The 21,859-nt window shown below is 52.9% G+C and overlaps 1 protein-coding gene across 1 annotated transcript in view; it reads right to left on the bottom strand.

The window, feature by feature from the left end:
- Positions 1-1,273: 1,273 nt before the first annotated feature.
- GAN (gigaxonin) overlaps positions 1,274-21,859 on the bottom strand; it is a 97,921-nt gene continuing 77,335 nt past the window's right edge. The window contains exons 9-10 of the mRNA XM_075325431.1: positions 5,911-6,020; positions 1,274-1,648 (exon numbers count right to left, since the gene is read on the bottom strand). Of these exons, the coding sequence (XP_075181546.1) occupies positions 1,467-1,648; positions 5,911-6,020 (292 nt within the window). The 3' untranslated portion in view covers positions 1,274-1,466. The remainder of the gene's footprint in view (positions 1,649-5,910; positions 6,021-21,859) is intronic.

Below are 21,859 nucleotides of genomic sequence, written 5' to 3'. Positions count from 1 at the left end.
CTCAGTTTAGTACCTCTTTATGAGCAGCTTTGTTTGTATACTTTTTAACATATGATATGCTCTATAGCCACAGCAGTGTGTACAGTCTCCCTTACATGTCATGCATACTGGCATATATTCTGTTATCCCCCTATTTGCCAATTGATTAGTAAATTAGATCATGTACATTGCTTTGGCCACATTTCTGTAAATCCAAAATAAACGTATATTGAAGAATGGATGTCTTAGCTGCCGCCGATTACCTGAGCAGTGAATGTTCAGCTTAAAGGAATATAATATGGGAATGTTCACACATGGGCTTTTTACGGCACCAAGTAAAATACATGCTTTTTTTATGCATCTTTTTCCCCTCATTTATTTGTATGGGTGAAAAACGATGTAAAAACGCTGAAAGAATTGACGTGCTCCATATTTGTACAAAAAAAATAAAAAATAGCAGCCTGTGCAAGAGGTTTATAAAAACAAAAAAAACCCCAAAAAACTAAAATAAAATTACATAAACAAAAAATAAAACAGAAAAAAATAAAAAGAAAAAAAATATAAAATTAAACAGTAAAATAAAAAAAATAAAAAGAATAAAATTAAATAAAAAATAAAGGAAAAAACAAAAAAAATAAAAAATAAGAGAAAAAAATAAAAATTATAAAATTAAAAAATAAAACTAAAAAATCAAAAGAATAAAATAAAAAAAATAAAAAAATATTGAATTAAAGCATTTTTTTTTCCATAGCAAGAATGCCACATGTGAATATCCCCTAAAATGTTGTGATACATCAGTAAAATAAACAACAAAAAACCACCACCACTACTATCCTGTAGTTACTTAGGAATGTTAAAGGGGAGCTCAGCCTGTAATTCACATCCCTTTAAATGCTATTCTAAAGATTCTGAAAAGATACTTTGCAGTTGTGTCCCCATGAGAACACTTCCCTGCCAGAGTTATCATAGGGACGTCTTGTACCAACCAATAAGGAAGTGACCTTTTGCTCTTTTAGGACAGGGGAGATAGGAGTTCTCCTTTAAGAAGAGGATTAAGACAACAGATGACGCTTCCCCTTAAGGCAAGCAAAGTGCAACAGACGACGCAAGCGCGAGATTGTCTCTTCTAGCGGTGCCAATATAAGTCCTCTCCAGCATTTTGCAGGTTAAAGCTCGCTAAACTACTACATTGCCTCATGCTTGAAAACTAAGAACCCCCGGAAGCATAAAGCAATGTGATATAAGGTATCAGTACAGACGTGATATATAGGGACCCCATCACCCGAGCCGTCACAGTGTCTCCATGGAGTTACTCCCGTCAGTGCTCCACGGCTATGTACCCGCTGTATGTGAAGGCTGCAGCATGGTAGGCGCCATTTTTTTTTTTTTTTTTTTCACTGGTTATCTCTTGTGGTATATTTTACCCCCATAATGAAGCTGGCTGGGCTTGTGAGAGGTCGGGTCGTCGTGCAGTCTTTACCAGCAGATCAGGAAGGAGTGACTCGGATGCGAAAGAACCCTTGCTGCAGCTGGAGCCGGAATAGACGGCAGTTGGCGATGCGCAGCGCTGCGCACCCCGTGCGCCGGAGATCAGACGGCAGCAGCTGCTTGGTGTGATGCCAGATGCCGGTGCTCCTCTTAAATTCTCTCACGTAGTCGTAACTTGTACCTGACAACACAAAAATTGGACTTCAGATGAAGGATACAGGGTAGAAAAACAAAAAAATAATTTCTAGGCATAAATGATTATAAGTGATCGCACCCCAAAAGACATCAGTGGCGACTACTCTTACATTTTCACATTTTCTAAAAGTGTATTATGAAAAAATTCAACCCTTGCGCTTACAAGTTCTATAGAAAACAGCTCCTAAGTGCTGAACATATTCTACCATTGCGCTTACAAGTTCTTTAGAAAAAAGCTTGTAAGTGCTGAACACATTCAACCATTGCACTTACAAGCTGTTTTCTATAGAACTTGTAAGTGCTGAACACACTCAACCATCGAGGTTACAAGTTCTATAGAAAACAGCTTGTAAGTGCTGAACACAATCATCGAGGTTACAAGCTCTATAGAAAACAGCTTCTCAGTGCTGAACATATTCAACCATCGAGGTTACAAGTTCTATAGAAAACAGTCAGTGCTGAACACATTCAACCATCGAGGTTACAAGTTCTATAGAAAACAGCTTGTCAGTGCTGAACATATTCAACCATCGTGCTTACAAGTTCTATAGGAAACAGCTTGTAAGTGCTGAACAAATTCAACCATCGCTGCTAGACTGCAGATTCACTAGGGCAAAAGCTATATCTATACTGTATGTATTATTATATATATATATATATATATATATATATATATATATATATATGCATATCTCACTGCGTGTCATATATATCTAACTCCATACACACACATATATTATATTATATAAATAATGAAGAATCCCTCCGTTCCTACTAAGAGTAGAGAATTTTTACGAAAAGTGTAAATTGTAAAGTTGCTTATTTTTTTAACCATTAATGAGAATGAGAGTAACCCTTTAAGTGTCCAGTCAATGTTACTTTTAACTGGACACCCTTCATTGTCATGGAAGCTCAGTTTGGCCGAGTATGCATGTGTTTTCTATGGGGAGAGGGGAATAAGCCACCGCCAGACACCTCTGCCGACAAACGTTTGGATCTCTTAAAATCCAACAAACCTGATCCTTCTTTCTCGCCACATCTGTCATTGAGAAAAAAGTTCAAAACAGCCCCCCATACTCCGATGGGTGGGTCAATCCGAGAAAGATCAGCAGCTCTGGCCACCATTTATCTAGAGAACATGGGGTTTTCCATAATTGGGGAACAACAGTAAGGAAATACTATAAAATAAACAATCTTCTGGTTATCCGCACCAGTCTGTGCTGCAGGATTGATGTGCTGCCTATTTAATAACCCCCCCAAAAAATGCCAGGAACAAATTAATCTGGCTACCATGCCAGATAAATAGTTTACATGAGAAACTGCAGTATTGCTCCTTGATCATGATTGACCTACCATGGTCCGTTGTGATCAAGGGGATGGAGCAATACTGCAATTTCTGATACTATTTCACCCGAGGATTGCGGTAATAATACAGATGACGTATTGGAGCGGTATGAGATCTGCTAAATGTGTGTATAATTGTGCAATCTGCAGAATGACAGTGCTTTTAGCGTTCAGTAAAATGACTTTCCATATATTGAACACGAATTATTTATACATATCGGCCATATATATGTCGGCGGAACGCTCTCCTCTGTATAGATAATGGCAATCACTGTGCATCATATATAGAGGCTGCAAACAAAACAATGGAGACTTGGGATCGCAGAGATACAGGAGTGCAGCTGGCCTGTGAGTTAATGGTACGTTTGGTAGCAGCTATGCTAAAATGGAAAAAGTATACCAGCCTGTCAATGTTTGGAAAGAGGTCTTCAGGGAAGGATAAAGGAGCAGAACGTGAGCTCAGATTTACAATGTGGTTTTTGGGGGGGTAAATTGGCAGACCTTCATTTTCCAACTGTCGAATTCAAGAGGTACCTGACGAAGGACGGGCTGGCGTTTAGCTGGCACCACCACACAGTTCTCTGCATTTAGTCGGTAAATGATTATGTGGTATATAGGCTTATCAGGGGCAAACTGCTCTTAACTTGGTGTAAGAAGTGTTTCTCCAGATGGAACCTAAGGAGGTAGCCAGATATGGTGCTCCGCCGCCTCCGTCCCGTCAGTGAATAAGGAAAGGGCACACGATCAGGACCCGCTAAATCCTGGATGTGGCAGGTCCGGACCTGCAGGGCCATGACTCTGCTCCACCGGAGAGCACAGCTACTCATGCCCATGATCCGGGCTCGGGCAGTTCAGTCTTGCAGTGCCTCAGTGGCTAGCCCTGCAGTCTTGCGGTGCCTCAGTGGCTAGCCCTGCAGTCTTGCGGTGCCTCAGTGGCTTGCCCTGCAGTCTTGCGGTGCCTCAGTGGCTTGCCCTGCAGTCTTGCGGTGCCTCAGTGGCTTGCCCTGCAGTCTTGCGGTGCCTCAGTGGCTAGCCCTGCAGTCTTGCGGTGCCTCAGTGGCTAGCCCTGCAGTCTTGCGGTGCCTCAGTGGCTAGCCCTGCAGTCTTGCGGTGCCTCAGTGGCTTGCCCTGCAGTCTTGAGGTGCCTCAGTGGCTTGCCCTGCAGTCTTGCGGTGCCTCAGTGGCTTGCCCTGCAGTCTTGCGGTGCCTCAGTGGCTTGCCCTGCAGTCTTGCGGTGCCTCAGTGGCTTGCCCTGCAGTCTTGCGGTGCCTCAGTGGCTTGCCCTGCAGTCTTGCGGTGCCTCAGTGGCTTGCCCTGCAGTCTTGCGGTGCCTCAGTGGCTTGCCCTGCAGTCTTGCGGTGCCTCAGTGGCTTGCCCTGCAGTCTTGCGGTGCCTCAGTGGCTTGCCCTGCAGTCTTGCGGTGCCTCAGTGGCTTGCCCTGCAGTCTTGCGGTGCCTCAGTGGCTTGCCCTGCAGTCTTGCGGTGCCTCAGTGGCTTGCCCTGCAGTCTTGCGGTGCCTCAGTGGCTTGCCCTGCAGTCTTGCGGTGCCTCAGTGGCTTGCCCTGCAGTCTTGCGGTGCCTCAGTGGCTTGCCCTGCAGTCTTGCGGTGCCTCAGTGGCTTGCCCTGCAGTCTTGCGGTGCCTCAGTGGCTTGCCCTGCAGTCTTGCGGTGCCTCAGTGGCTTGCCCTGCAGTCTTGCGGTGCCTCAGTGGCTTGCCCTGCAGTCTTGCGGTGCCTCAGTGGCTTGCCCTGCAGTCTTGCGGTGCCTCAGTGGCTTGCCCTGCAGTCTTGCGGTGCCTCAGTGGCTTGCCCTGCAGTCTTGCGGTGCCTCAGTGGCTTGCCCTGCAGTCTTGCGGTGCCTCAGTGGCTTGCCCTGCAGTCTTGCGGTGCCTCAGTGGCTTGCCCTGCAGTCTTGCGGTGCCTCAGTGGCTTGCCCTGCAGTCTTGCGGTGCCTCAGTGGCTTGCCCTGCAGTCTTGCGGTGCCTCAGTGGCTTGCCCTGCAGTCTTGCGGTGCCTCAGTGGCTTGCCCTGCAGTCTTGCGGTGCCTCAGTGGCTAGCCCTGCAGTCTTGCGGTGCCTCAGTGGCTAGCCCTGCAGTCTTGCGGTGCCTCAGTGGCTAGCCCTGCAGTCTTGCGGTGCCTCAGTGGCTAGCCCTGCAGTCTTGCGGTGCATCAGTGGCTAGCCCTGCAGTCTTGCGGTGCCTCAGTGGCTAGCCCTGCAGTCTTGCGGTGCCTCAGTGGCTAGCCCTGCAGTCTTGCGGTGCCTCAGTTGCTAGCCCTGCAGTCTTGCGGTGCCTCAGTGGCTAGCCCTGCAGTCTTGCGGTGCCTCAGTGGCTAGCCCTGCAGTCTTGCGGTGCCTCAGTGGCTAGCCCTGCAGTCTTGCGGTGCCTCAGTGGCTAGCCCTGCAGTCTTGCGGTGCCTCAGTGGCTAGCCCTGCAGTCTTGCGGTGCCTCAGTGGCTAGCCCTGCAGTCTTGCGGTGCCTCAGTGGCTAGCCCTGCAGTCTTGCGGTGCCTCAGTGGCTAGCCCTGCAGTCTTGCGGTGCCTCAGTGGCTAGCCCTGCAGTCTTGCGGTGCCTCAGTGGCTAGCCCTGCAGTCTTGCAGCGATGGGGTCCTGGGTTCTAGTCCCACTAAGGACACCATATGCAAGGACTTTGTATGTTCTCCCCGTGTTTGCGTGAGTTTCCTCTGGGTTCTCCAGTTTCCTCCCACACTACAAAGACATCCTGATAGGGAATTTAGATTGTGAGCCCCAATGGGGACAGTGCTGTCAATGTATGTAAAGCGCTGTGGAATTAATAGCGCTATATAAATATATTATTACCATCATCATCAAGCACTCCAAACTTCCCTGCTTGCAAAAATAAGTAAAAAAAAAAAAATTATTAATAAAGTGAATCACTTCTTACCTGTATCAAGATCACCAATGACATAGATGCTGGCACCAATGGGCACCGCCCCGTATACAAAGGAAGAGCTGGTTGGGATGCACAAATTCTGATCATTTAGGTAAATCCACCTGCAGATACGAAGAAAAAAGACCATTATAAAGCATTGACCAGGGCCGTATTTACCATTAGGCACTAGAGGGCACGTGCCTGGGGTGGCGCGAAGACCAAAACAATTTTTTTTTTTTTTTTTTTTTTTTTTAAATCTTCCTCCCTCATCCAAATTCTTTATTAAATCCTGCTTCTATTTGGAGGAGGGAGAAGGCGCCACAGTCACTTATATTCATGTCTATCACCCGAATATAAATGAAGCTGTGAGCGCGCCGGCACTTCCGGGTCAGCAAAGCTCCTATCAGCTCCCTGCCCAGACGTGCGGCCGTGCGCTGCGCTCACTATGCAGAGGTCACAGCAGCGTGAGGCAGCGCCGAGCAGAGTAGGACGGGAGATGGAGCTGCCGCCGCCGGGAGATGGAGCTGCTGCCGCCGCCGGGAGATGGAGCCGCCGCCGCCACCGGGAGATTCAGCCTGGAGCAGGTAAGCGCTTTACAGCCGAAAACCGCGCCAAACAGACAGGGGGGGGTATGGGGTGCAACATGGAGGGGGGGGTGGAGCATGATGTGGGGGCGCAACATGGAGGGCGGGTGGAGCATGATGTGGGGGATGGAGCATGATGTGGGGGTGCAACATGGATGGGGGGATGGAGCATGATGTGGGGGCGCAACATGGATGGGGGGATGGAGCATGATGTGGGGGCGCAACATGGAGGATGGGGGGGGGACGGAGAATGATGTGGGGGATGGAGCATGATGCAGGTGTCCAGCATGGGGGATGGCGCATGATGGGGGTGCGCATGATGGGGTGATGGAAATGCGAAGCATGGAGAATGGGGGGGGAAGGAAAATGAGGGTGGTGGACAGTATAGTGAATGGGGGTTGGAGTATGTAGAATGGGGTAGCATGGGGAGACTCGGTATGGAGGGGGCTTGATATGGGGGGGCTCTGTATGGAGGGGTTTGATATGGGGAGGGCTCGGTATGGAGGGGGCTTGATATGGGGAGGGCTCGGTATGGAGGGGGCTTGATATGGGGAGGGCTCGGTATGGAGGGTGCTTGATATGGGGAGGGCTCGGTATGGAGGGGGCTTGATATGGGGAGGGCTCGGTATGGAGGGGGCTTCATATGGGGAGGCTCGGAATGGAGGGGGCTTGATATGGAGAAGGGGCATCATGGGGGGGCTTAATATGGAGAAGGGGCAGCATGGGGGGGCTTGATATGGAGAAGGGGCAGCATGGGGGGGCTTGATATGGAGAAGAGGCAGCATGGGGGGGGCTTGGTATGGAGGGGGCCTGATATAGGAGGGGCTCGGTAAGGAGGAGGCTTGATATAGAGAAGGCGCAGCATGGGGGGGCTTGGTATGGAGGGGGCTTGGTATGGAGAAGGGGCACCATGGGGGGGCTTGATATGGAGGGGGCTTGATATGGAGAAGGGGCAGTATGGGAGGGCTTGGTATGGAGGGGGCTTGATATGGAGAAGGGGCAGCATGGGAGGGCTTGGTATGGAGGGGGCTTGATATGGAGAAGGGGCAGCATGGGGGGGGCTTGATATGGAGAAGGGGCAGCATGGGGGGGCTTGATATGGAGAAGAGGCAGCATGGGGGGGGCTTGATATGGAGAAGAGGCAGCATGGGGGGGCTTGGTATGGAGGGGGCTTGGTATGGAGAAGGGGCACCATGGGGGGGCTTGATATGGAGAGGGCTTGATATGGAGAAGGGGCAGCATGGGAGGGCTTGGTATGGAGGGGGCTTGATATGGAGAAGGGGCAGCATGGGAGGGCTTGGTATGGAGGGGGCTTGATATGGAGAAGGGGCAGCATGGGAGGGCTTGGTATGGAGGGGGCTTGATATGGAGAAGGGGCACCATGGGGGGGCTTGGTATGGAGGGGGCTTGATATGGAGAAGGGGCAGCATGGGAGGGCTTGGTATGGAGGGGGCTTGATATGGAGAAGGGGCACCATGGGGGGGCTTGGTATGGAGGGGGCTTGATATGGAGAAGGGCTAGCATGGGGAGCGCTCAGTTAGGAACCTGGGAGAGCTCAGTATACAGAATGCGAAGCATAAGGCTCATTATACAGTAGAGTGGGGACAGCATGAGGGGGGCAGTGAAGTGGGGGCTGCATGGAGAGGTGTGGACAGTGGAGAACATAGCTCATAAATGAGGAAGGTCTGGAGGGTATAATTCAGTTGGGAGGACAGTGGGGTTTTCAATTGAGGGGGCAGTGTAGTGGGAATGTTATAGGAGAGAATGTGGAGGCCGTATACGGTAAGTGACACGGTGTGTGGTCTTTATTTTTGCTGTGAGCTCAGTGATGGGCAATTATTTATTCTTTGGCACAGCCTTGGGCTTACTTAGGGTGGTTACTCTTTAGTGAGCAGCTTTATATTGACACTGTTTGCCTTAGGCCCCCTTCACACGCACGTGTTTCCGGTACGTGCTAGGTCCGTGCCCGCATGTACCGGAGACACGGGCACACGTAAACCCATTAAAATCAATGGGTATATGTGCACGCACGTGTTCAGCCATTAGCCCGTGCCTCCGTGTGGAGCATACGTGTGCTCCATACGGAGGCATGTCCGTTTTTCTCCGGCAGCACGGGTGTCACACGGCCCACACCCGTACCACATGGATATAGTGTGGATGCGGTCCCACGTGACACGCGCCGGAGAAACTCACGTGTCATTGTTAAAATAATAAAAACACATACTCACCTCCACCAGCCCTGCAGTCTCTGCCGCGGCTGTCACCTGCATCCGTCCCCCAGTGAATTTGAACAACGCATCTTCTTCACTGGGGGCCGGAAGCAGCGACAGCGGGGCGTGGCCTGTGCCAGGCACTGTCATTCAGCACCGCAGACCGCTCCGGAAGAATCAGGTAAGGCGGGACTTTCCATTCTCCGTGTGTTATTACGTACTGGGCCGTATTTGCCACTAGGCACTCGTGGTCCCGTGCCTGAAGCGGCACGTTGCGGGGGGCAGCACTTTCTGGCAGCAAAAAAAAAAATATATTATATATATATTATATATATATATATATATATATATATATTAAAAAAATTTTTTAACATCCCCGCCCCCCGCCCCTCCCTCCGTTACACAGTTTAGTGAATCCGCTGTGTTCTCGGGGGGGTGAGATGGAGGAGAGGTGCACTTCTGTCCATTTAAATACACGGCAGGCGCCAGGCATAGTGAGCTGATTGACCCCGGAAGTTCCAGCGCCTGCCACTTCCAGGGTCGCGGGCGCGCCAATCAGCTCACTGCCCCGTGCTGCAGCGTCCAATGCTGTAGACGACACACGCCGTGGAGGAGGACGCGACCGAAGCTGTAGCCAGGCAGAAGAGGATAATCACCAGAGCAGTGCGGCGGGCACCGGAGCAGGTATGCGCTAAGGCAGAGCCTAGAATGTATGGGCATCTTACAGGTTAGTTGGTGATCATTGCGATGCCTCTTTTTGTCCACTATAATCATGCAAGGGGAGGCGGAGGGGGAGAGAGAGGCCGAGGCCGGGGGGGAGAGAGAGGCCGAGGCCGAGGGAGAGAGAGAGAGGCCGAGGGGGAGAGAGAGGCCGGGGGGGGAGAGAGAGGCCGGGGGGGGAGAGAGAGGCCGGGGGGGAGAGAGAGGCCGGGGGGGAGAGAGAGGCCGAGGCCGGGGGGGAGAGAGAGAGGCCGAGGCCGGGGGGGAGAGAGAGAGGCCGAGGCCGGGGGGGAGAGAGAGAGGCCGAGGCCGGGGGGGAGAGAGAGAGGCCGAGGCCGGGGGGGGAGAGAGAGGCCGGGGGGGGAGAGAGAGGCCGGGGGGGGAGAGAGAGGCCGGGGGGGGAGAGAGAGGCCGGGGGGGAGAGAGAGAGGCCGAGGCCGGGGGGGAGAGAGAGAGGCCGAGGCCGGGGGGGAGAGAGAGAGGCCGAGGCCGGGGGGGAGAGAGAGAGGCCGAGGCCGGGGGGGAGAGAGAGAGGCCGAGGCCGGGGGGGAGAGAGAGAGGCCGAGGCCGGGGGGGAGAGAGAGAGGCCGAGGCCGGGGGGGAGAGAGAGAGGCCGAGGCCGGGGGGGAGAGAGAGAGGCCGAGGCCGGGGGGGAGAGAGAGAGGCCGAGGCCGGGGGGGAGAGAGAGAGGCCGAGGCCGGGGGGGAGAGAGAGAGGCCGGGGGGGAGAGAGAGAGGCCGGGGGGGAGAGAGAGAGGCCGGGGGGGAGAGAGAGAGGCCGGGGGGGAGAGAGAGAGGCCGGGGGGGAGAGAGAGAGGCCGGGGGGGAGAGAGAGAGGCCGGGGGGGAGAGAGAGAGGCCGGGGGGGAGAGAGAGAGGCCGGGGGGGAGAGAGAGAGGCCGGGGGGGGGGAGAGAGAGGCCGGGGGGGAGAGAGAGAGGCCGGGGGGGGGGAGAGAGAGGCCGGGGGGGGGGGAGAGAGAGGCCGGGGGGGAGAGAGAGGCCGGGGGGGAGAGAGAGGCCGGGGGGGAGAGAGAGGCCGGGGGGGAGAGAGAGGCCGGGGGGGAGAGAGAGGCTGGGGGGAGAGAGAGGCTGGGGGGAGAGAGAGGCTGGGGGGAGAGAGAGGCCGAGGCCGGGGGGGGAGAGAGAGAGGCCGAGGCCGGGGGGGGAGAGAGAGAGGCCGAGGCCGGGGGGGGAGAGAGAGAGGCCGAGGCCGGGGGGGGAGAGAGAGAGGCCGAGGCCGGGGGGGGAGAGAGAGAGGCCGAGGCCGGGGGGGGAGAGAGAGAGGCCGAGGCCGGGGGGGGAGAGAGAGAGGCCGAGGCCGGGGGGGGAGAGAGAGAGGCCGAGGCCGGGGGGGGAGAGAGAGAGGCCGAGGCCGGGGGGGGAGAGAGAGAGGCCGAGGCCGGGGGGGGAGAGAGAGAGGCCGAGGCCGGGGGGGGAGAGAGAGAGGCCGAGGCCGGGGGGGGAGAGAGAGAGGCCGAGGCCGGGGGGGGAGAGAGAGAGGCCGAGGCCGGGGGGGGGAGAGAGAGAGGCCGAGGCCGGGGGGGGAGAGAGAGAGGCCGAGGCCGGGGGGGGAGAGAGAGAGGCCGAGGCCGGGGGGGGAGAGAGAGAGGCCGAGGCCGGGGGGGAGAGAGAGAGGCCGAGGCCGGGGGGGGAGAGAGAGAGGCCGAGGCCGGGGGGGGAGAGAGAGAGGCCGAGGCCGGGGGGGGAGAGAGAGAGGCCGAGGCCGGGGGGGGAGAGAGAGAGGCCGAGGCCGGGGGGGGAGAGAGAGAGGCCGAGGCCGGGGGGGGAGAGAGAGAGGCCGAGGCCGGGGGGGAGAGAGAGAGGCCGAGGCCGGGGGGGAGAGAGAGAGGCCGAGGCCGGGGGGGAGAGAGAGAGGCCGAGGCCGGGGGGGAGAGAGAGAGGCCGAGGCCGGGGGGGAGAGAGAGAGGCCGAGGCCGGGGGGGAGAGAGAGAGGCCGAGGCCGGGGGGGAGAGAGAGAGGCCGAGGCCGGGGGGGAGAGAGAGAGGCCGAGGCCGGGGGGGAGAGAGAGAGGCCGAGGCCGGGGGGGAGAGAGAGAGGCCGAGGCCGGGGGGGAGAGAGAGAGGCCGAGGCCGGGGGGGAGAGAGAGAGGCCGAGGCCGGGGGGGAGAGAGAGAGGCCGGGGGGAGAGAGAGAGGCCGGGGGGGAGAGAGAGAGGCTGGGGGGGGGAGAGAGAGGCTGGGGGGGGGAGAGAGAGGCTGGGGGGGAGAGAGAGGCTGGGGGGAGAGAGAGGCTGGGGGGAGAGAGAGGCTGGGGGGAGAGAGAGGCTGGGGGGAGAGAGAGGCTGGGGGGAGAGAGAGGCTGGGGGGGAGAGAGGCTGGGGGGGAGAGAGGCTGGGGGGGAGAGAGGCTGGGGGGGAGAGAGGCTGGGGGGGAGAGAGGCTGGGGGGAGGAGAGAGGCTGGGGGGGAGAGAGGCTGCGGCTGGGGGGGAGAGAGAGGCTGAGGCTGGGGGGGAGAGAGAGGCTGAGGCTGGGGGGGAGAGAGAGGCTGAGGGGAGAGAGGGGGAGGCTGGGGGGAGAGAGGCGGGGGGGGGGAAAGGCTGAGGCTGGGGGGAGGCTGGGGGGGAGAGGCTGAGGCTGGGGGGAGGCTGGGGGGGAGAGGCTGAGGCTGGGGGGAGGCTGGGGGGGAGAGGCTGAGGCTGGGGGGAGGCTGGGGGGGAGAGGCTGAGGCTGGGGGGAGGCTGGGGGGGGAGAGGCTGAGGCTGGGGGGAGGCTGGGGGGGAGAGGCTGAGGCTGGGGGGAGGCTGGGGGGAGGCTGGGGGGGGAGAGGCTGAGGCTGGGGGGGGAGAGGCTGAGGGGAGGCTGGCGGGGGGGAGGCTGGCGGGGGAGAGGCTGAGGCTGGGGGGAGGCTGGGGGGAGAGAGGCTGGGGGGAGGCTGGCGGGGGAGAGGCTGAGGCTGGGGGGAGGCTGGGGGGGAGAGGCTGGGGGGGAGAGGCTGGGGGGAGAGGCTGGGGGGGAGAGACTGAGGCTGGGGGGAGAGGAGAGGCTGGGGGGGGAGAGACTGAGGCTGGGGGGAGGCTGGGGGGGGAGAGGCTGAGGGGAGGCTGGGGGGGAGAGGCTGAGGCTGGGGGGAGGCTGGGGGGGAGAGGCTGAGGGGAGGCTGGCGGGGGAGAGGCTGAGGCTGGGGGGAGGCTGGGGGGGGGGGAAGAGGCTGAGGCTGGGGGGGAGGCTGGGGGAGAGAGAGGGGGAGGCTGGGGGGGAGAGAGGCGTGATAAGGGGGCCTCTTACTGTAGAGGGGGGTTTAGGGGGCCTATTGCTGTAGAGGCAAAGTTAGGGGGCCTATTGCTGTAGAGGGGGTTTAGGGTTTACATAGTGAGAATGCAAGGGCCAAAATCTCTGGGGAGAAGTGAGGACTCAGTATGGAGAGGGGGGCAACAAGGGGAGCTCATTATAGAGAAGGGACAGCATGATGATTCAATATGAGGAGGGGCAGTGTGAAGACTCAGTATGGAAAGGGGGCAGCATGGGTGGGCTCGGTATGGAGTGGAGCAATGAAGGGGACTCGGTAAGAAAAATAGGATAGTGTGGGGGGGATTTCAGCATTAGGCGTGAGGTAGCTTGGCGGTCTCAGTATGATGAGAAGCGCAGCGTGGAGGTCTCATTATGGAAAAGAGGCAGGCAGCATTGGGAGCTAATTATGGAGAAGGGGCAGCATGGGAGTATGGAGAGGGGCAGTATGAGGGCTCAGTACAGACAGGGGCAGCATGGGAGTATGGAGAGGGGCAGTGTGAGGGCTCAGTACAGACAGGGGCAGCATGGGAGTATGGAGAGGGGCAGTGTGAGGGCTCAGTACAGACAGGGGCAGCATGGGAGTATGGAGAGGGGCAGTGTGAGGGCTCAGTATGGACAGGGGCAGCATGGGAGTATGGAGAGGGGCAGTGTGAGGGCTCAGTATGGACAGGGGCAGCATGGGAGTATGGAGAGGGGCAGTGTGAGGGCTCAGTATGGACAGGGGCAGAATGAATGGGGCATTTTGAGGACAGTGTGCAGATCATGAATCATAATTGAGGCAGGTGTGGTGGTTAAAATTTATAAGGGGGGACAATGTGCCATTTTTACTTATTAGTGGGCAGTGTGACATTCATAGTATACAAGGGAGGACAGTGTAGTGGGAATATTTTATAGGAAAGGATAGTGTGGAGGCCATGTACTGTAAGAGGCATAGTGTGGAGTAATTTTTTTTTGGTTTGCAGGGAGCACAGTGAGGAGCAAGAATTTTTTCAGGGGCACAGGATGGGGCTTATTTAAAGGGAACCAATCACTAGGATTCTCCTATATAACCTAAAGCCAAGGCTATACTGGCACTATCCGGCTGATTCTATACATACAGTGCTATACTGGCACTATCCGGCTGATTCTATACATACAGTGCTATACTGGCGCTATCAGGCTGATTCTATACATACAGTGCTATACTGGCGCTATCAGGCTGATTCTATACATACAGTGCTATACTGGCACTATCAGGCTGATTCTATACATACAGTGCTATACTGGCACTATCAGGCTGATTCTATACATACAGTGCTATACTGGCACTATCAGGCTGATTCTATACATACAGTGCTATACTGGCACTATCAGGCTGATTCTCTACATACAGTACTATACTGGCACTATCAGGCTGATTCTATACATACAGTGCTATACTGGCACTATCAGGCTGATTCTATACTTACAGTGCTATACTGGCACTATCAGGCTGATTCTATACATACAGTGCTATACTGGCACTATCAGGCTGATTCTCTACATACAGTACTATACTGGCACTATCAGGCTGATTCTATACATACAGTGCTATACTGGCACTATCAGGCTGATTCTCTACATACAGTGCTATACCGGCACTATCAGGCTGATTCTATACATACAGTGCTATACTGGCACTATCAGGCTGATTCTCTACATACAGTGCTATACTGGCGCTATCAGGCTGATTCTATACATACAGTGCTATACTGGCACTATCAGGCTGATTCTCTACATACAGTGCTATACTGGCGCTATCAGGCTGATTCTCTACATACAGTGCTATACTGGCACTATCAGGCTGATTCTATACATATAGTGCTATACTGGCGCTATCAGGCTGATTCTATACATACAGTGCTATACTGGCACTATCAGGCTGATTCTATACATATAGTGCTATACTGGCGCTATCAGGCTGATTCTATACATATAGTGCTATACTGGCGCTATGAGGCTGATTCTATACATATAGTGCTATACTGGCGCTATGAGGCTGATTCTATACATACAGTGCTATACTGGCACTATCAGGCTGATTCTATACATATAGTGCTATACTGGCACTATCAGGTTGATTTTATACATATCTGTAGTGGTCAGCTCGGATGTTTAGGTTTTCAAATCCAAGAAAGTGAAGGTTAAAAATTCGTCAGCTTTTTGAGTGACAGTTGCACCGCAGCATATAATAGCAGGGTGGATTATGCATAAGGATTCCCGCCCCCCTGCCTGTTGTTCCTCCCTCTCTCTGGCTCTATGCTAATTTTTCTATTCACTAAGATGGTGTCGGAGTTGGCACCTGCACATAGCGCTTATCTCCGGCACCATCTTTGTGAAGCCCGTGTTACCCAATTACCAGGTGTCCGGGGGCGGCACGATGTCCTATTCGGCAGTTAATCGCGAAGATCAGCTGATCTGCACTGCTGTTATTGACCGCATGCGCCGCCCTCTCAGCCACAAGAATATAATAACAGGGTGTAACATGGGTTAAAAGCACAGGCTGACAATGGAGGAGATGGGGGGGGGGGATTAACCCCTCCCTCTCCTCTGCAGCGCCAGTTAGCTTCACAGCTGTGACCCGATCACAAGATCAGGTCACAGTCGCATGACACTCGGCTCACACTCGCAGCAGAGCCCGAGTCAGGGGTCATTAGCATATCGCATCCCATGCTCTTAGGGTACCTTCACACTTAGCGATGCAGCAGCGATCCGACCAGCGATCTGACCTGGTCAGGATCGCTGCTGCATCGCTACATGGTCGCTGGTGAGCTGTCAAACAGGCAGATCTCACCAGCGACCAGTGAACAGCCCCCAGCCAGCAGCGACGTGCAAGCGACGCTGCGCTTGCACGGAGCCGCCGTCTGGAAGCTGCGGAGACTGGTAACTAAGGTAAACATCGGGTATGGTTACCCGATGTTTACATTAGTTACCAGTGTGAGCAGGGAGCAGGGAGCCGCGCACACTGAGCGCTGGCTCCTTGCTCTCCTAGCTACAGTACACATCGGGTTAATTAACCCGATGTGTAATGCAGCTACATGTGCAGAGAGCAGGGAGCCGCGCACACTGCTTAGCGCTGGCTCCTTGCTCTCCTAGCTGCTGTACACATCGGGTTAATTAACCCGATGTGTACAGCAGCTACATGTGCAGAGAGCCGGAGCCGCCACTGGCAGCGTGAGAGCTGCAGAGGCTGGTAACTAAGGTAAATATCGGGTAACCACCTTGGTTACCCGATGTTTATCTTGGATACAGCTTACCTCAGCTGCCAGATGCCGGCTCCTGCTCCCTGCTCGCTTCATTTGTCGCTCTCTTGCTGTCACACACAGCGATCTGTGTGTCACAGCAGGAGAGCGGCTTTGAAGAAAACGAACCAGGGCTGTGTGTAACGAGCAGCGATCTCGCAGCAGGGGCCAGATCGCTGCTCATTGTCACACACAGCGAGATCGCTAATGAGGTCACTGCTGCGTCACAAAAAGCGTGACTCAGCAGCGATCTCGGCAGCGAGCTCGCTGTCTGTGAAGCACCCCTTACGCTCGTGTGATTCCAGCCTAAAAATCATAGTCCTGTCTCCTAAGCTGTGCACTTCTAAGGGGTCTTTTGCACAATCTATGGGGGTCCCAGAACCCAGACCCGCAGTAATGTGCTAAGAATTAATGGACCTAAAACATAGAAGAGTTCTCCAAAAACTTAAGGTATTTTTTTAAATGTTCAATCGTGCTACTGCCTGCACCATCAGTGCTGTGGTTCCTGTATGGTCCGCAGTCTGATGATGGCCGGTAACAACTCCTGGTATCTCCTTACCATTGTTAGACATACTAGGAGCTGCAGTTTCATGTCAGACAATTATATGTTGGGCTGGTTTTGTTTCCCATGATCCCATGGGTGATATAATCTTGAATTCAAATTGGTTCTGGTGATGTAATCAAGTACCAATAGTGGTTCTGGTGATGTAGCAGTGATATGAGGTTGGTTCTGGTGATGTAGTCGTTTAAATGTAGCAATATTTAATTTATTAGACTTGATAGTTGATTATTATAGGGTCATTGTGCTAAATATATAGCTGTCTGAGTCCATACGTCAGCTAAACGAGTATGTGACTAAAGCCCCCATACACTATAAACGTCCCATAATTTGGCTGGCAGCTATCTCCCTGACTCTCCCATACACTATAGACAGGTGTCCCATCACTTGGCTGGCAGCTGTCTCCCTGGCTCTCCCATACACTATAGACGTCCCATAATTTGGCTGGCAGCTATCTCCCTGACTCCCCCATACACTTTAGACAGGTGTCCCATCACTCGGCTGGCAGCTGTCTCCCTGGCTCTCCCATACACTATAGGCGTCCCATCACTCGGCTGGCAGCTATCTCCCTGACTCCCCCATACACTATAGACAGGTGTCCCATCACTTGGCTGGCAGCTGTCTCCCTGGCTCTCCCATACACTATAGACGTCCCATAATTTGGCTGGCAGCTATCTCCCTGACTCCCCCATACACTTTAGACAGGTGTCCCATCACTCGGCTGGCAGCTGTCTCCCTGGCTCTCCCATACACTATAGGCGTCCCATCACTCGGCTGGCAGCTATCTCCCTGGCTCTCCCATACACTATAGGTGTCCCATCACTCGGCTGGCAGCTGTCTCCCTGGCTCTCCCATACACTATAGACACGTGTCCCATCACTCGGCTGGCAGCTATCTCCCTGACTCTCCCATATACTATAGACGTCCCATCACTCGGCTGGCAGCTGTCTCCCTGACTCTCCCATACACTATAGACGTCCCATCACTTGGCTGGCAGCTGTCTCCCTGGCTCTCCCATACACTATAGACGTCCCATAATTTGGCTGGCTGCTATCTCCCTGACTCTCCCATACACTATAGACGTCCCATCACTCGGCTGGCAGCTATCTCCCTGGCTCTCCCATACACTATAGACAGGTGTCCCATCACTCGGCTGGCAGCTACAGTTAGGTCCAGAAATATTTGGACAGTGACACAATTTTGGCGAGTTGGGCTCTGCATGCCACCACATTGGATTTGAAATTAAACCTCTACAACAGAATTCAAGTGCAGATTGTAACGTTTAATTTGAAGGTTTGAACAAAAATATCTGATAGAAATTGTAGGAATTGTACACATTTCTTTACAAACACTCCACATTTTAGGAGGTCAAAAGTAATTGGACAAATAAACCAAACCCAAACAAAATATTTTTATTTTCAATATTTTGTTGCGAATCCTTTGGAGGCAATCACTGCCTTAAGTCTGGAACCCATGGACATCACCAAACGCTGGGTTCCCTCCTTCTTAATGCTTTGCCAGGCCTTTGCAGCCGCAGCCTTCAGGTCTTGCTTGTTTGTGGGTCTTTCTGTCTTAAGTCTGGATTTGAGCAAGTGAAATGCATGCTCAATTGGGTTAAGATCTGGTGATTGACTTGGCCATTGCAGAATGTTCCACTTTTTTGCACTCATGAACTCCTGGGTAGCTTTGGCTGTATCCTTGGGGTCATTGTCAATCTGTACTATGAAGCGCCGTCCGATCAACTTTGCGGCATTTGGCTGAATCTGGGCTGAAAGTATATCCCGGTACATTTCAGAATTCATCCGGCTACTCTTGTCTGCTGTTATGTCATCAATAAACACAAGTGACCCAGTGCCATTGAAAGCCATGCATGCCCATGCCATCACGTTGCCTCCACCATGTTTTACAGAGGATGTGGTGTGCCTTGGATCATGTGCCGTTCCCTTTCTTCTCCAAACTTTTTTCTTCCCATCATTCTGGTACAGGTTGATCTTTGTCTCATCTGTCCATAGAATACTTTTCCAGAACTGAGCCGGCTTCATGAGGTGTTTTTCAGCAAATTTAACTCTGGCCTGTCTATTTTTGGAATTGATGAATGGTTTGCATCTAGATGTGAACCCTTTGTATTTACTTTCATGGAGTCTTCTCTTTACTGTTGACTTAGAGACAGATACACCTACTTCACTGAGAGTGTTTTGGACTTCAGTTGATGTTGTGAATGGGTTCTTCTTCACCAAAGAAAGTATGCGGCGATCATCGACCACTGTTGTCATCCGTGGACGCCCAGGCCTTTTTGAGTTCCCAAGCTCACCAGTCAATTCCTTTTTTCTCAGAATGTACCAGACTGTTGATTTTGCTACTCCAAGCATGTCTGCTATCTCTCTGATGGATTTTTTCTTTTTTTTCAGCCTCAGGATGTTCTGCTTCACCTCAATTGAGAGTTCCTTAGACCGCATGTTGTCTGGTCACAGCAACAGCTTCCAAATGCAAAACCACACACCTGTAATCAACCCCAGACCTTTTAACTACTTCATTGATTACAGCTTAACGAGGGAGACGCCTTCAGAGTTAATTGCAGCCCTTAGAGTCCCTTGTCCAATTACTTTTGGTCCCTTGAAAAAGAGGAGGCTATGCATTACAGAGCTATGATTCCTAAACCCTTTCTCCGATTTGGATGTGAAAACTCTCATATTGCAGCTGGGAGTGTGCACTTTCAGCCCATATTATATATATAATTGTATTTCTGAACATGTTTTTGTAAACAGCTAAAATAACAAAACTTGTGTCACTGTCCAAATATTTCTGGCCCTGACTATAGTTCCCTGGCTCTCCCATACACTATAGACAGGTGTCCCATCACTCGGCTGGCAGCTGTCTCCCTGGCTCTCCCATACACTATAGACGTCCCATCATTTGGCTGGCAGCTATCTCTCTGGCTCTCCCATACACTATAGACGTCCCATCATTTGGCTGGCAGCTATCTCTCTGGCTCTCCCATACACTATAGACGTCCCATCACTCGGCTGGCAGCTATCTCTTTGGCTCTCCCATACACTATAGACAGGTGTCCCATCACTCGGCTGGCAGCTATCTCCCTGGCTCTCCCATACACTTTAGACGTCCCATCATTTGGCTGGCAGCTATCTCTCTGGCTCTCCCATACACTATAGACGTCCCATCACTCGGCTGGCAGCTATCTCTCTGGCTCTCCCATACACTATAGACAGGTGTCCCATCACTCGGCTGGCAGCTATCTCCCTGGCTCTCCCATACACTTTAGACGTCCCATCATTTGGCTGGCAGCTATCTCCCTGACTCTCCCATACACAGGAGCACTTACTTTAAGTGCTCGTGTTCTCTATAAGACAGACACTACTACACATCTCTGGCGGTGACATCTCTTAGAGAAATAAAGGATCCACGGTAGGAAATTGGACCTGTTTGGTCCTCATCTCCCTGAGAATCAGACGGTTGGCCAATCCTGTCTATCTCTGGCTTCCGCCAACTGTAGTCTGTGTATGAGCCTCTTAACAACTATATCTAAAGGGTATGTGAACTGTAAGGCTATGTGCGCACGTTTATGCTGCATATTGCATTGCAGCGTAACTGCATGCGTCCTGCGTTCCCTGCACAATCTATGAAGATTGTGCATAATCCGTGAGCACCATGCTTTTTTGAACACAGCAATTTGAGAGTCAAAAATTTGACAAAATCTCTGCATTTAAAAATCCAGCATGTCACTTATTTTGTGCGCTCGGGATGCTGCTCCCACTCAGTCTATGGGAGAGGCAGCATCGATAGTGCATGACATTGGCATGTAATCTGCTGAAACACTGCATCCATTATGCAGTGTATCTGCAGCGACTTGAAGTGCACATGTACTACCAAATCGCTGCAGATTTTTCAGCATGGACACTACGCAACATGCGCACATAGCCTTAGAGTATGTGCACACCATGGTACACAACCTTTGAGTTTTTCAGGCGGAGGACTGGTTAGCAAACACTACCATATTTTTTTAAATTGAAATTGTATTGTGCTAGTCAGCAAGTACAGATCTTCCTTCTTTTAGCGTTTAGCACTTTTTCAAGTGTGTTACAGAGTAGATCTGCCTTACACAGATGTCGTGTGCACAGACTCATAGTTTTACGCTGTCAGTAAGTGGCGCGACCACTTAAAGTGCCTAGGGCAGCACAAAGGCCATATACAGCCCTGGCATTGACTATATAAAAAGTGAACACAAAACGTACAAATTATACAAAAAAAAAAACCCCAGACACTGATCCTTCATTGGACATTATTGTTCATACAGGTGCTAAAGAGAAACTTGTAGGATTGGAAACCGTAAAAAAAAATGTTTTCGATGACCCAAAAAGCGATAGTTTTTTTTAGGACAAAACGGCTGAGCAGAGGCCAGGAGGGCCCCGGTGGACAGGGGCTATATGTCGTTGCTTGCCTGCTTGATAATACGTTGGTCATCACAACATCGCTCCTGGATGGTTGGAAGAAGTTGCTCTTGCAGAGGAGGTTGGAAGGCATTCTTTATTAATGGAAGAGGTCTTAGAAGAAGGGAATTTTGTTACTTACCGTAAATTCCTTTTCTTCTAGCTCCTATTGGGAGACCCAGACGATTGGTGTATAGCTACTGCCTCCGGAGGCCACACAAAGCATTACACTAAAAAGTGTAAGGCCCCTCCCCTTCTGGCTATACACCCCCAGTGGGATCACTGGCTCACCAGTTTTAGTGCAAAAGCAAGAAGGAGGAAAGCCAATAACTGGTTTAAACAAATTCACTCCGAAGTAACATCGGAGAACTGAAAACCATTCAACATGAACAACATGTGTACCCGAAAAACAACCAAAAATCCCGAAGGACAACAGGGCGGGTGCTGGGTCTCCCAATAGGAGCTAGAAGAAAAGGAATTTACGGTAAGTAACAAAATTCCCTTCTTCTTCGGCGCTCCATTGGGAGACCCAGACGATTGGGACGTCCAAAAGCTGTCCCTGGGTGGGTAAAGAAATACCTCATGTTAGAGCTGCAAAGACAGCCCTCCCCTACGGGGAGGCAACTGCCGCCTGCAGGACTCTTCTACCTAGGCTGGCGTCCGCCGAAGCATAGGTATGCACCTGATAATGTTTGGTGAAAGTGTGCAGACTCGACCAGGTAGCTGCCTGGCACACCTGTTGAGCCGTAGCCTGGTGTCGTAATGCCCAGGACGCACCCACGGCTCTGGTAGAATGGGCCTTCAGCCCTGATGGAACCGGAAGCCCAGCAGAACGGTAGGCTTCAAGAATTGGTTCTTTGATCCATCGAGCCAGGGTGGCTTTGGAAGCCTGCGACCCTTTGCGCTTACCAGCGACAAGGACAAAGAGTGCATCCGA

Source organism: Anomaloglossus baeobatrachus, chromosome 10 (assembly GCF_048569485.1).
Source record: "Anomaloglossus baeobatrachus isolate aAnoBae1 chromosome 10, aAnoBae1.hap1, whole genome shotgun sequence".
NCBI classification, from domain to species: Eukaryota; Metazoa; Chordata; class Amphibia; order Anura; family Aromobatidae; genus Anomaloglossus; species Anomaloglossus baeobatrachus.
This window is presented reverse-complemented; position numbering and strand designations above follow the sequence as displayed.